At 43.1% G+C, this 13553-nt stretch overlaps 1 protein-coding gene across 1 annotated transcript in view; it reads right to left on the bottom strand.

Annotated features, from left to right (window-relative positions):
• clcn5b (Cl-/H+ antiporter 5b) overlaps positions 1–13553 on the bottom strand; it is a 43959-nt gene that overhangs the window by 5897 nt on the left and 24509 nt on the right. The window contains exons 7-16 of the mRNA XM_085349415.1: positions 11747–11953; positions 11054–11134; positions 9755–9989; positions 9494–9669; positions 9183–9323; positions 8445–8631; positions 4821–4963; positions 4490–4639; positions 4287–4392; positions 3956–4172 (exon numbers count right to left, since the gene is read on the bottom strand). Coding sequence (XP_085205541.1) covers positions 3956–4172; positions 4287–4392; positions 4490–4639; positions 4821–4963; positions 8445–8631; positions 9183–9323; positions 9494–9669; positions 9755–9989; positions 11054–11134; positions 11747–11953 — 1643 coding nt within the window. The remainder of the gene's footprint in view (positions 1–3955; positions 4173–4286; positions 4393–4489; positions 4640–4820; positions 4964–8444; positions 8632–9182; positions 9324–9493; positions 9670–9754; positions 9990–11053; positions 11135–11746; positions 11954–13553) is intronic.

Here is a 13553-nt window from a genome sequence, read left to right as displayed (position 1 = left end):
CAAACCCACATTTCTTTCATATTCTTACATTTATTTTCCTTCCCTCTCACATTTCATATCTTCATTCTTTTTCTACGCCGCTTTTTGATTCGCTCTTTGCAACATTAGGTGGCTCTGTGCCTTGATGGCAGCTCAGGCCAAGGCTAAACACTCGGTCTTCCACAAAAGGAGCGTTACTGTAGAAAACTTGATACAGTGTGCCAAGAGGACAAAGTGAGAAACTTTGCATGATTACGTGTGTTTGTTTAACCGCCTTTGTTATATACACCGCATGTACTGTAAATTCATAATATACACAGTCCCACTCCTAAAATCCCATGTTTGAACATGTCAGACCTCGATCTAAACAACCGTGCGCGCACGAGAGACGGACCGAAAGAAGAAAAATGAACCCAACTCTGATTAAGTTTATTGTTCTTCTGTTGCTGAATGTAATTCTGCAGACCAACACTATAGTTTTCCATTATGAAGACAGATGTAAGGCCCGACAGACAAAAGAACAGTGTGTTGTTCAGCTAAGTTGGCCTCAGTGGGGCTGGAGGAGGTGTGGTTGATAGTGATGATTTTAGAACAGAGTAAAGTTTTTGCTAAATATCCCTGAGAGCTCACATTTCAAATGAATGACCAAACAGCAGCTTTAGTCCAATTTCTGCGTCGACTTCGTAGCGGCCGAACTGATGCCAGGTTTTCTACAGCTGAGGCCAAGTTTGATTTAAGCTCTTTAAAACATTTTAATGATGCATCTGAACAAAACTAACTAAAAGAGAAGAAAAAGACATCACTTACTCAGGATTACAGGCGCTGGTTGTTTTGTTTGTGGTTAGATTATAGCGCTCATCAAATATTAAAGCGAATGCAGATCTGAAATGCACGGAGCTAATCCAAGCTGCTGATGCTGTCGTGTTGGAATTGCAACTGCCTGTGAGTAATTGCAAAGTCTGGGAGAGTTCAGAGGGCAGTTAATAAAATCCTTCATCGCATCTCTAATTCTGCAGTCACACTAGGGAAAACAGTGGTTGAATATATTGCAACCATGTGCAATGAACTTGCGATGAAATGGTCGCTTCAAAGGCAGGAACCAAGTCCGGGGCCGCTCACAGTAAGTTGCCATCTTCAAAGTGACAATAAGACGATGCAATCCCAATAAGACCGAGTCAGTCTGCTGCGAGTTTCTTATCAGTTTGCACTTAAATGGATTCAAGCTATAATCTGTTTGTGATAATGCGGCTCTTAACTGTGACAAATCGGTGAAAATCCCAAATCTGTTGCTGTCTAGATACCCAGAAAATCATACTAAGTACTTGCATAAATCCAGCCAAAACCTCACAGACCTGAAACAGCAATTCATCCTAAACATAGACGAAGTTGTTGGAGGACGGTGATTTACTCCGAAATGACAGACAACTCAGCAACCTTCTCTTACATGACCAGCATACAACCAGCTGGCAACCAGTTGAGTCAACTTGCAGACAAATTGCGCTCATCAGTGTAGACCAAGTGTTGCAACCAATCTCTCTGCATTTATAAATCCCTCTGTTAACATGCAAAACTTGGCCAATTTATCAGAGTTATTCCAGCTGCGGCTCCGTTTTTTCTTAGTCACGAAGACGTCGCCGTCCCATTTTCACTCTGGTGACCAAGTCACTGGCTTTTACCACCACGATGCAGCATGTGCACAAACAGATTTTGTAGGAATTTTTTGGATGCATGTTGTTCTCTGGGATTTACTTTTAAGAACATGTTCGTAACGACTTACGTAGTTAAATAAAGGTTATCTTGAACTGATGCACCTTGTTGTAGTACAATAGTTGGGTTGCGGTCACGTGGTTCTGATGACGTGCGGAGGCAGCGCGATTTTTGAGTGGAGGGCGGAAGTAAACATGGAGGACACTGTGGAGAGTCAGGAGAGCAGCTATTGTGCAACTTTAGACCCCGTTTCTCGGGAGAGATATAAACAGATAGTTAAAAAATATATCGGACGTGATCCGTATTCTTTGAAAATGTCCGAATACACCACAGAAGTAAAGGATTTGCCTACTATCGAGGCTGTGGATATCACCAACTACTTGGTCCTCCAGACTTCTTACTACACTAGGCAGCAAATGAAAGCTTTCAAGAGTCTGGAGGCGTACAATTTTTTTGTCAGCGGGTGGGTCCACAACCTTGGAACAAAACGTCTCCGTGATGGATACAGTTTGGTGTTTGCAAGGGTGAGTGTTTGTTCTTATATTGCTTTATCTTAAACACGCTAACAGTTAGCGGTAGCGGCTTTAACGTCAACAAACATGCCACATCCTTAGGACTTCGTTAGAGTGACAGTTGTTTGTTTCAAGGTAAACCATTCTCAGCCGTCTGTTGCATATCCAAAATCGCCTCTGCACATCGATGCTGTTCTGCCTTAAGCTTCATTCTTTTCTCTCGTTTGAGAACTGATTCCGATCTGGGTTTCCGTTCGTAGCCGAGATTGACCGTCGGAGCCCAGTCCTCCGACTCTTCGTCATCCAAAGCACTTGGGCAGCCTATAGTCCCAATCAAGTCAATATTAGACTACTAACTTAAAAGCACTAAGTAAACGAGAATTTAACGACAACCTAATGCTAATAAGTTCGTTTGCAAACATAACATTACCTCTGACGAAGTGGTCGCTGCAGACACGGGCATTGGCAGACTCTGCTCCTCCCGACTGTAAACGTAAATTTAAAATCCATTTTTTCCTACGTTTTTCGGTTAGAATTTTCCATTTTTCTCCTCTTCGTTGGGCTATTTTTGGTACCCTAAAATACCGTTTATCAGTTTCTCTGGTCGACCTACTGGAGCATCCGTAAACACAACAGGACATAGGCATTTTGCGTACTGTCTGTCTGTGATTTTGCGCTTATCTTTTTCACTTCCGACCGCCAGTCAAATTTCGCGCTTTACGTCTACGTCAAATGAAACCTAGCTATTTGGTACTACGTGAAAGTACAGCCTAGCCCTAGTGCAGCTGATATCTCTTTGGTACGATACTCAGTTGTCTTGGACATGAAGTCACTTATTTCTTCACATTTTGTCGATGGTTTTAGTTTTTGTTATTTTTCGTATAAACATTTATTTTATTTTTTTTAAATGGCAGAACGGTGGTTACGGTTTCCCCTGTGTTGGTTCTTACTGCATACTCTGTACATGTTAGGTTTATTGGTGAAAGAGGAAACATGTTAGAAAGTTAAAAAATATATATACACATCATCTGCTAAGTTTCCCAATCATACTACAAAAGCCTTGATCACTGCGGGACTACTTTGAAGACGCAGATTTTAAAAAGTGTCACGAGCTACAAAAGAAAATCTTCAATGCGTCCAAATTGATAGCGTGCCATCATCATAATTCCTCCGCTTCCCTGTGTGTTGCTTTTGCAAATATCAAATACCACGTAGGCTTTGTAGCTCTATCCATGACATGTTTTCCATTACGGAGACGTGCATACCAAAGCCCCAAAAGCCATTATATCAGCAGATGTACAAAACACAAAGTCCTCACTGAAGTTCATGGTATGGAGTCAGTGACAGTTCAGAGTTTAAGGCAGAAAAACACCTTGAGAATTTCCACTGTTGTTCCTCACTGCCACACACTCCATTAACCTTCTGTCTCCCCCTCCCTGACTCCTGCGCTCACCTTGATGCATGACCTGACAGAGGAATGACCCCGAGCTCTCCTACACATTCATCTGTCACTCCTTTCATTCCTCCACAAGCGCAATTTCCTCAACATATCTCAGTTTAATGTCTACGGGAGTGGGAGTGTGGTCATTTTGTGTATCTTTGTTAATATTGCTTGAAACTAGAGGGCTCTGCTCATACAATAAGTCATTTTGGAGACTAAATCCAGCGCAGGTTTGCCCTTTGGACACTAAATACTTGATATAAAAACATTAATTACAAAATCAAGTATATGCATGTGTGTGTGTGTTTCTTCTTACCCATTATGTGTGACCAGACACTGGCGTAGCCCCAGTTTTCTGAAAATATCCACAGTGATGTCCATAGGGGTGTGATCAGTAACTGTAAAGGGGCTCAGGTCCATGATGCACCTCAGCCGGAGGGGAGGCGGTGCGTCGGGAGGAAGCAACGGTGTGTGCTCAGTGAAGACCACTTGGGAGGCACTGACGATGCCATCCTGACGTTTGCGGGCATTGTCTGAAAGGAGCAAAGTGGGATTTGTGGAAACCAAATTGCTTTGCATACAAAAACAAAAACAAAAAAAACAACCCTGTGACTAGATCTTTGTTTACACACGAGCATAATTCATACCTATTGATATGAGCAGATCTCTCCTGAGTACAAATCCCACAAGCCTTTGGGACTCCGAAGAGACAACCACAGGGAAGCCACTAAAGCGCGTGCTCTCCACCAATGACTGCGCATAAACCAAGAAACGAATGTTATTTCTATTATCTCTATTAGGATTCCAAATCTCTTCCCAAGAAACATAGGTGTAATATGTGCAGTCGTACCTCCACCTCCCCCACAGTCATGCCCTCCTGCGTGAGCACAGCCAGCGCGGGGTCCATCCTCCTCGGCCTCATCACGTCCACCGCCAGGCTGCTGTGTTCAAACTCTTCTTTTGGCTCCAGGAACGGGTATCCATTCAGCCTGATGTGAGCCTGCGAAACATCAAGAACATGCAGGTTTTACGTCTCCATTTTTAAAAGGAGGGGGGAAAAAACCTAAACAATAAAACACATGAATCCTAATAAAGACAAAAAGAGCGCAAACTCGCTCTTATTGTACAGCAAAGGGTTGGAGGGGACAGACACTTTTCATTAACGTTTGCAGACACGTCACCTCGTAAATTCCCTCTCTTCCGAAAGCATCTGCCACCCATTTGCTGGTCATGGTTGCAGCCATGAGGGGAACAATGTACTCCAGACCGCCAGTCAGCTCAAACATGATGACTACCAGAGATACTGTCATTCGAGTCACTCCACCTGGAGGCAGATATGAGAATGGAAAAGGTTAGACCACAGGCGAGCAAGATTAATAGGCGATTTAATTCCCGTCTGACTCATTTTATCTTCATCTGCAGGCAAAAAGAAAAAGAGCTATTAGAGAACAGAGGGCACATAAGGTGAGCATATAACAGAGCCCGCGCTGCTGTTCATCGAGTTTACAGAGGCATTTAGTGGCACATCTATTTCTCTACCCGAGAGCTCAGACCATTCATCTCCTCTCTGTATGACACTGTTGCCACTAACATCAGCTGGTAAAGTCTGAATCCAATTATCATCATCTTCGACCTCAGATGTGGCCAGAAAGCCAAGGCTACGTTTTCAACTCTGTGCTTTTCTTCAAAACAACTGCCACAAAACAGCTGCATGTCAAAGACTTTATTACGAGTGTTGTATATCCTTTTTTTCCCCCTTTCAGAGGATTAAAAACTTTTCTTCCTGTTTTTTTCTACACATTTAAATTATTAACTGATGATTTTTTTGTGATTATGTACCACAAAAATCTAACAAGATTAATTTCATCACTTCAAGAGGTTTTTCCAAAAAACAAGTAAGATTAGTAATCGAGCTGCAGTCAGGGTGGCGCGCGCACTGTTAGCTAATCCAGATGGCTGCCTCACCTTCCAGTGGCGTGAACGCGTCTGAAGTGGGACTACCTCCTGCTGTTTGTGCTAAACGTGAGAAAGGATTACTGCAGCACGCGTCCTGACCTGATTCTCCTCATGTGAAATGTACATAACATCCAGCTGTTTCAACAACAGAATGAGTCTCACACGTGTAGAAATTCTGTTTCTTTCCAGCCACTCATGCTGTATATGTAGAAACTATATAACACACAAGTAGTAACCATAGAACCAAAACACAGAACAATAGAGAATCCAAATTTTCAGAGCAGTACTTGGGAATGGTGAGAAGGAAGAACTCCCTTTTCACTCTTTATGTTTTGAAAGCCTACTAGGAAAGACCCTAGAAGCTCTCCTCTGAACCCTCCTAAGAGCCAAACTCTTTCATGGCATGCATTTTTAATTTCTCTTTGCTATTTGGGCTGATTGGGACCTGATGAATGTAAAAACAAAGAATTACCAGATTTTTATTTTTTTACCTGCTTTTTGTTTCTGAGAAAAGTAAGATCCACATGAGAGGACATTCATTTTAAATTTCAATAGAACAGTGGCGGTATAATGTCCTTCTAAGTGGATATCAGGCCCTTGTAGAGCGAAATTTAGTATTTTGGTCTAGACAGCCCAAATTGCGACGTCCACATATGTGGACTCCAGGTCCTAGGAGGTTAAAGGTTTCTGCCATATTTCAGGCCTGACTAAAGAATAAATGACTGGATTTGCATCAGATATTAGTAAAGGTGGTTTGTGATTATGCAACCCCCCCCCCCCCCTGGGAAAAATCTGTAAAAGTCGCCAAACCACGTCTTTATTTATACGCACTGAGGTGTCAAACATCGTCATTGAGGGTACAGGGAAAGTCATCAAATATTGTTTGAGGGAAAAAGTTCACAGGAAGAAAACTCAAGGAGGAGCATTTTCTATCTAGACACTCAGCTGGTTCAGAGTATTTGGCAGTGTGTTATTACTGTGTAATAACTGAAAGTAGCTACCCTTGTTTTAGTTTTGGCTCTACGAGCAATCTCTATTTGCATTGCTGTACCAGATCATCAGGAATGTATTTAGTGCCAGCATGTATTTTGCCAGCAAAATAAGTAAACGTATAGAGATCCAAGTACTGGCGTATGCTGGGTTTGAATGTTTGCAGCTCAAACAGCTCCACAGAGCAGCTACGATGGCACAATCCCATAATGGTGACTTGTGAACAAGAATAACAGCGGCACATGAGAGTCTGAGGCGGTCAAGAGTGGAGACTCCTGTGTGTAAATGCTGTTGCCCTGTGTTGTGAAAGAGACTTTGAGGAAAATGCAAAGAGACAAACCACAGTGTAGTAAAGGGAATGAAATCTCTGGCTTTCTTAAATCAGATGAGATCTCTTTCACTGCCAGATATTTTATTTATGAGCACTATCATAAAGTGTAGTGTGTGCATATATTACAGAGACATATTTCAGAAACAAGAAACCTCTCTTTAAACTCTGTCCCAGATCTATAAAACACGCGGCTCGCTACCCTCAAACTTTCTTCTTGTGCGAAGAATTAAACATCTGTTTTTAGACTAGACACCTCTCTGTGAAGAGACGTGTTTTTCATGCTTCCACTGGGGACTAATATAAGAAAACACTGCACACATTCCCTTTGGTTTTTGATCGACAGACACCCGTCTACTCCGTCTATCCATTCATACATTCTTAATTATTAACTGTTATATTCTCTCTTCCACAGAGTTGTGTTTTGTCTGTTTTTCCCCATCACAGCAGATGGATTCCAGTCACAGAGCCTGAGATTTCTTCCTGTTTAGAAAAAATGGCCTTCCTTCTTTCCTGCCATTACCTGGTGCCTGCTTATAGTGGATTGTCTGATTGTTTTATGCAAAGGACTTCAAGTATCTTGGGATCTTATTCACGAGTAATGTGACGGAGGAGTGTCAGTTGGACGGGCGGACTGGTGCAATGAACTTGTTTGTCGCGATGAAGAGTGAGCCGAGTCTTTCGTGAAGCTTTCATCTATGCCCCAACCATCACCTATGGTCATGAATTACGGATAATGAGCAAAAGAGAAAACTTGTGAATACAAGTGGCTGAAATTAGTTTCTTCCTTGCTGTGGCTGGGGCCAACTTTAGAGGCAGGGTGAGGAGTTCAGACATCCAGAGGGATCTCAGAGGAGAACCACTACTACTACTTGTTGAAAGGAGCTGGATGAAGCGGATTGAGGCTCTGGTAAGGATGTCTCCTTTGGATGTTTTCAGCGCATGCGTAACTGAGACGAGATCGGGGGGTAAACCCATATCTTGTCTGGTCTGGGAACAACTTGGGATCCCTCAGGAGGAACTGGAAATTTTAGCTTGCTGCCGCTGTGACCCGACTTCAGGAGACAAGTGGAAGGACAATGGATGGATAGACTGAAGGGTGGATTTAAATTAAAATGTAAAGCTCCTTTAAGTGACTGTTTGCAATGTCAGGCACCTCGAATCATTTACAGACCATAATAAACTGGATAGATAAAGTCATACACAAAGATTCATGGAATGGCTTCCTCTGGTGTGGACCAAGGAGTCCTTCAGCCTTCTCACATCCAGCTGCTTTCTATATATCCTAAAACATTTCCATGTCAGACTCAGGATGTTGGTAGAAGAGCATGTTTAGAATATTACTACGAAACAGCCTAAATCTAAACCCAAACAGCCTCTGAGACTTCACCGCCACTCTTGCTTTACGCTTTTCTGTCCAGTATCTTCTGTCACTTCTCAATCCTCCCGACGACACCCTTCTCACCCTCCACCCAACCACACAGTGGTTTAAATCAAGCAAACACTCAGGAAACAGACATCCATGTCTCACCTAAACAAGCGGCAGCTCCAACCATGGCGTAAAGCCCCGGCGTGATGCAGTCTGCCCCCTGAGAGCACCACCCTTTAAAGATAACCGAGTCGTGGTTGTAGTAGGCCAGCTGTTCCATGCCAACGCCGAGCAGCCTGCCAGCTATGGCTCCAACTGCCATGCTGGGAATGAAGAGACCAGAGGGAACCTGCACGGACAGAACCAGTTAAAAATATCCATCCAGACCTCTGTGCATCTAACAGTTCAGTTTGCGTTAGCTTTTAATCCAATAAGTCAAAAAGAGGGCCTTCCCTCCCAGATGCTGGTTATGTTCCCAACTTTTCCCCATCAGAGAACCTCATGATGCACATCACCATCTCAGACAAGATTGTCTCTAATTAAAACATTTCCACAGGCATTTTCAGCCAATTCATTTTAGCTTCGTTACCAAAGGGACTTTTGCGTTTTCTAGAAAACAATATTCATTTCTTTCCTCAGCGAGCCACATGACGGGGATTCACATCGCATATGAATCGCAGAAAACCATTTACAGAATCACTTACTTCATCCATCGAAATTCCCAAATGGGTAACACGAGTGGATGAACGCTGGAAACTTGATCAAATGTAGCTCCAGATATATTAAAGGCAGCTGCCTTTGTAGGCTTTTTACATGCAATGTTACACCACGGGGAGAATAACAATAAATGTCTCATTGATGAGGAGTTCAAAGCGGACCGCTGAGTGTCTCTTCACAAACCTTCATGCCAAATGTAATAACAGTGATCATCATCTTGAAGACCAAGGCCAGGGCCAGCTGCCACAGCGCCGTGTAAAGGCCCGGTCCCGCTGGCCGGTCAGCGAGGCTGTTATCTACACCTGTGTCTGACGTGTTGGCTGGCTGCGAGCACGAGTGAGGAGAAGAAAGATACGCATGGAGACAGAAAGAGGGGGAAAGGAAGCAGCGAGAGAGAAGAACAAATATATATAAAGATATATTAGATAGCTCAGCAAGGTTAAATAATCACGTGAAAAACTGCAGTATCCTGATGCAGCGATTTATCGGCTGACCTGTTTGTAGCCGCACAGCTGAGACGAGTCGAGCAGGGAGCAGTCGTTGAAGAGCTCCGAGATGAGCTCGGATCCGCTCATCCTGGTGTAACTGTTGGGGTAGGCGAGCAAGGCGGTCAGCGCGGCGACCACCAGCACCTCGATGACGGGGTAGTGACCCAGACAAGTGGTTTTACCTGTGAGGTGTGTGGAGAAGTTAATTTATGGGTTGGAGACACAAAGGAAAGAAAAATACGTCACAGATATGTCACCGCTACTCACGAAGCCTGCACCAGGCAATGTTAGCCTTGATGAACAGCGCCCCCCAAAGGCCTCCAAAGATCCCCAGCAGGATGAAAGGGGCCAGCTCCACCAGGTGCCACGGCGTGTGAAACTCCACATAGAAGAGCACCAGGCGGCTGTTCCCAAACGGGTTGATGGAGCGCAGGGTGAAGGCCGCCACCAGAGCGGCGAAGAACGAACGCCACAGAGTCTTCAGGGGGAAGTAGTAGCTCACCTGGAGGAGAGAGAGGCGGACAGAGACATTTATTGATGAGAGAGAGGCAAAGCCGGAGCTCACTACACCTCACTACACCTCACCCCAAACCTAAACAAAATAACTACAACTGGACTGAATGGAAAACACAAAGATATAAAAACTAGGCTTAACCAAAAATTGTATTTACAAAACGAACTAAAACAAAATAAGACATTATTCTCCTCGTTTTTAAAGTGTTGTCTTTTTCCAATTTTGCTCAGATTGTCAAAACAACCATCCCAAGAAAACTTTTACTGCTTCTGTTTATGCGAGACTCAAATATCTCACTCATCTTTAAACATCTTTAAACAATAAAAACAAAGCAAGCTCTGGAAACCAAATTAGACACAACTGAATCAAAAATAACAATTTTAAACTAAATGAAATTAAAAACTCTTGGAAAGTCTAATAAGCATAGCAGACTTAAGCAACTCTTTATTTGAGATGGGATCTCTGAGTGGGGCGATAGAAAGAGCCAATAAAGAAAACAGCATGGGCAATTAAACTCCAAGTATTTTTTTAATTAACAAAATGCTCAAGTATTGGCCTTTCCTCTATTTTGTGAGACCAACACTGACCTAATAGTTTTCATTACATTATCTCATATTATAAACTAACCGTGGTTCATCAGTTCAGTGCACGGCCAGGCCGGCTCTATAAAGACACTGGTCATGTTCCCTGTTTTGGGGAAACCCCATGAGGTGATCAAAGTGCCAGTTTCCTTATTCCAGAAACTCTTCAGCATGTTTCTACCCAAGATGGATTTGACAGCTGCCAAAAATGCATTCGCTTCCCAAAGTAAGACTGCAAATAATTTCTCATATTTATTATGTCCCAGCTTGTTGCCAGCGCTGTGCTCGTTCCAGTACGAAAAAATTACACAGGAAGTGGAAAGCAATTAAAAACCCAATTCAAATCAGGTATTTGTGGAGTAATAAAACAGCCGGCACTGCAGGTGTTGTTCTGACACAGAAATACAGATACAGAGAATCTGCAGACAAATGATAGAAAACAGTGGAAAACGCATCATAAGCTCTACCCACCTCCTCCAGACTGAACAGGACTCCTCCAATAGGAGCTCCAAAAGCCACTGACACGCCCACTGCTGCTGCCGCTGATAACACCTACATGTAGAGACAAGAAAAAAAGGGAGAGACTGTACCAACTGTCTTGCCCAACAAAACAATCAAGTGATCAAGCCCGTCAAACTTGATCACGTGCAGATTAAAGGGATAACGGCAGTACAGGAAAAGCACTGCTGTTCCCATTTATGTGAAAAATTTAAAGCTTCAATCAGAAACTTTGTCTTTTCCATCAATTTAATCTAAACTAGAGAATATGTGAAAAATATATTTCTGCAAAGAGAGTAGATATTCTGGACAGTCACATTATTTTTCTCTCATTGAGAGATCTCCTTAATTCCATTTACCCATCCAAAATTATCAGGTGTGAGTTGCCAGGTTATATAAAAAGCTCCTGTTTTGAGGTCTGCTTCCAATTTAAGACTTGCATGATTAACCAGTGTGGTTTAAAATATCATTTCCAAGTTGGACTTTCATGTAACAGATCAATTTATCTGCATAAATGTAAAAGGTCAACAGCCTTGTACTATTGGTCTTTAGCTATTGCAATATTTTGCTTGTACGGTTTTTTTTCTTGATGACCGTCTTTCCTGTCAAGTTTCCCCAAAAACCCGCAATAACTCCTCCAACAACACCGGCGTCACCCCTGCTTACCTCTCGCCTCTTGGCCTCATTCTTGCGGTACTTGGTGAACAGGTGACAGAGTATATTAGCACAGCAGCAGGCGACGTGGACCAGAGGGCCTTCCTTCCCTAAACTGAGCCCGGAGGAGACGGCTAAGACCAGGGTGATGGTCTTGATGATCAGGGTCCACTTCCCCAGGTAGCCCCGGATGATGAAGCCACTGAGGATGGTTTTAATCTGAGTAAGACGGAGGTGAGAGTGGGTGGGTTTGTTTGCATGTGCAAGGAGAAGATGAGGATATGTTTATGTTAGGGAGGGTTCAGTTTAGATACACCTGTCTGAGTGTATAACCACAAGAAAGCGAGTGTAAACACAGAAGGAGGGCCCAAGGAGAGAAATGAGGTTTGCGTTTTGATATTTTTCTTTCAAATAAGTGGTTAATCTCTCGTGCGTGGCCCTGCTGACCTTTGAGAAACGAGAGTGTTGGGAGAAAACGATTCAAGTTCCACAAAATTAAACAGTTCTTCAACTGAGAGGAGTAGTGAGCAGGATAATATTTGGATTTGGAGGAAGCTGGTGTATTTTTGTTTTCGTTTTTTTCTAGAATGGACGAATCCAGTGAGAAAATGTTTGGCTTTCCAGAGTGTAAGCAAATCTTTGGCTTTTCACCTCCTCAGAAATGAAGAATGAAAGAAACGGAGCGAACAGGAGAGTAAACAAAGGCAGATGGACGGGAAGAACAGGGAACAGGAGAAGCAGAACTAGTTGACCTGGTGTTTATTAAAATTAAAAAGAAAAACACTCTAAGTACGTGAATATACTAAGTTTCCTACAACTGAACAGGAGCAGCATTAACGAGCAACTCTTCTTTGTTGTTGTTGTTGTTGATGTGTTTATGAATGAAGCGTCTAAGTAATTCTTGTTCTCATGCTGCACCACCCCAACATGACAGCTCCCACTTTAACCACTGAAAAGCATTTCATAGGTTTCAAAGACTTTTAGTGGCAAATAAATCAAATTTATGCAAAGAGTCAGTGTTAACAGTTTTGACCCTTCTTCTGTAGTTCGCTTCTCTTCTGGGCCAAATCCTGAGTGATGTCTGCTTAATCAGTGCCTCAAGTCTTCAGCATGGCCTCTTTTTAAAAAGCAGGTGGGCAAGCAGGAGCCCAGTGAGGCTTCTAAGGCTGCAGTGGACTGTCATCAAGATGGGTCAACACTGGAAACACCAACTCCCTGCATAAGTTTGACTTATTTGACTATAAACCACTTTGAAGCTTATGAAATACTCGTACTTGTTCTTCACTAGAACAGAAACGTGAAAAACTAAATTCTGAAACATGAAACTGTAAAGTTATGAAACCCAAAACCAGTGCCGCTGCCAAAACTTTTAGCCATCATGGTAGATTAGGGGTCGGCAACCCTGGGCACGCGAAGGGTTAACTGATGGCACGACCATAGCTGGACTGGCCATCGGGCATTTGCTCGGTGGCCTGATGATTTTTTATTTTATTTTTTATTTTTTTGTAACGGTATAAACAATGAAAGGTGGTGGATTGGTCAGATGCTGGCTGGTGTGTAAAAATAACTTAGTTGTTTGGTGGTGGCTGTGGTGGAGCTTCCTCAGATTCAGTAACATTAGCAAGTGGTGGAGGCCAGCAGGTGGATGAGAGAAAGGGGAGGCAGGAGGAGGAGAGACCTGAGGCAGCTGCCGGTCCGAGTGTCAGGTGAACTGAACTTCAGGTAAGAAGTTATGACCTGCAGTCTGTCTGGGTCAGATGATACAAACAAAGTTTAGGTGGAGTTTATTTTCGTTGTGCTGACTTTTTACAGTCAGTTA

The sequence above is a fragment of the Diplotaxodon limnothrissa genome, linkage group LG3, assembly GCF_057381915.1.
Source record: "Diplotaxodon limnothrissa isolate DT_005_m linkage group LG3, D_limnothrissa_male_GT1.1, whole genome shotgun sequence".
In the NCBI taxonomy this organism is placed as follows: Eukaryota; Metazoa; Chordata; class Actinopteri; order Cichliformes; family Cichlidae; genus Diplotaxodon; species Diplotaxodon limnothrissa.
Note: the sequence above shows the minus strand (reverse complement) of the source record. Positions and strands in the feature narration are given on the sequence as shown.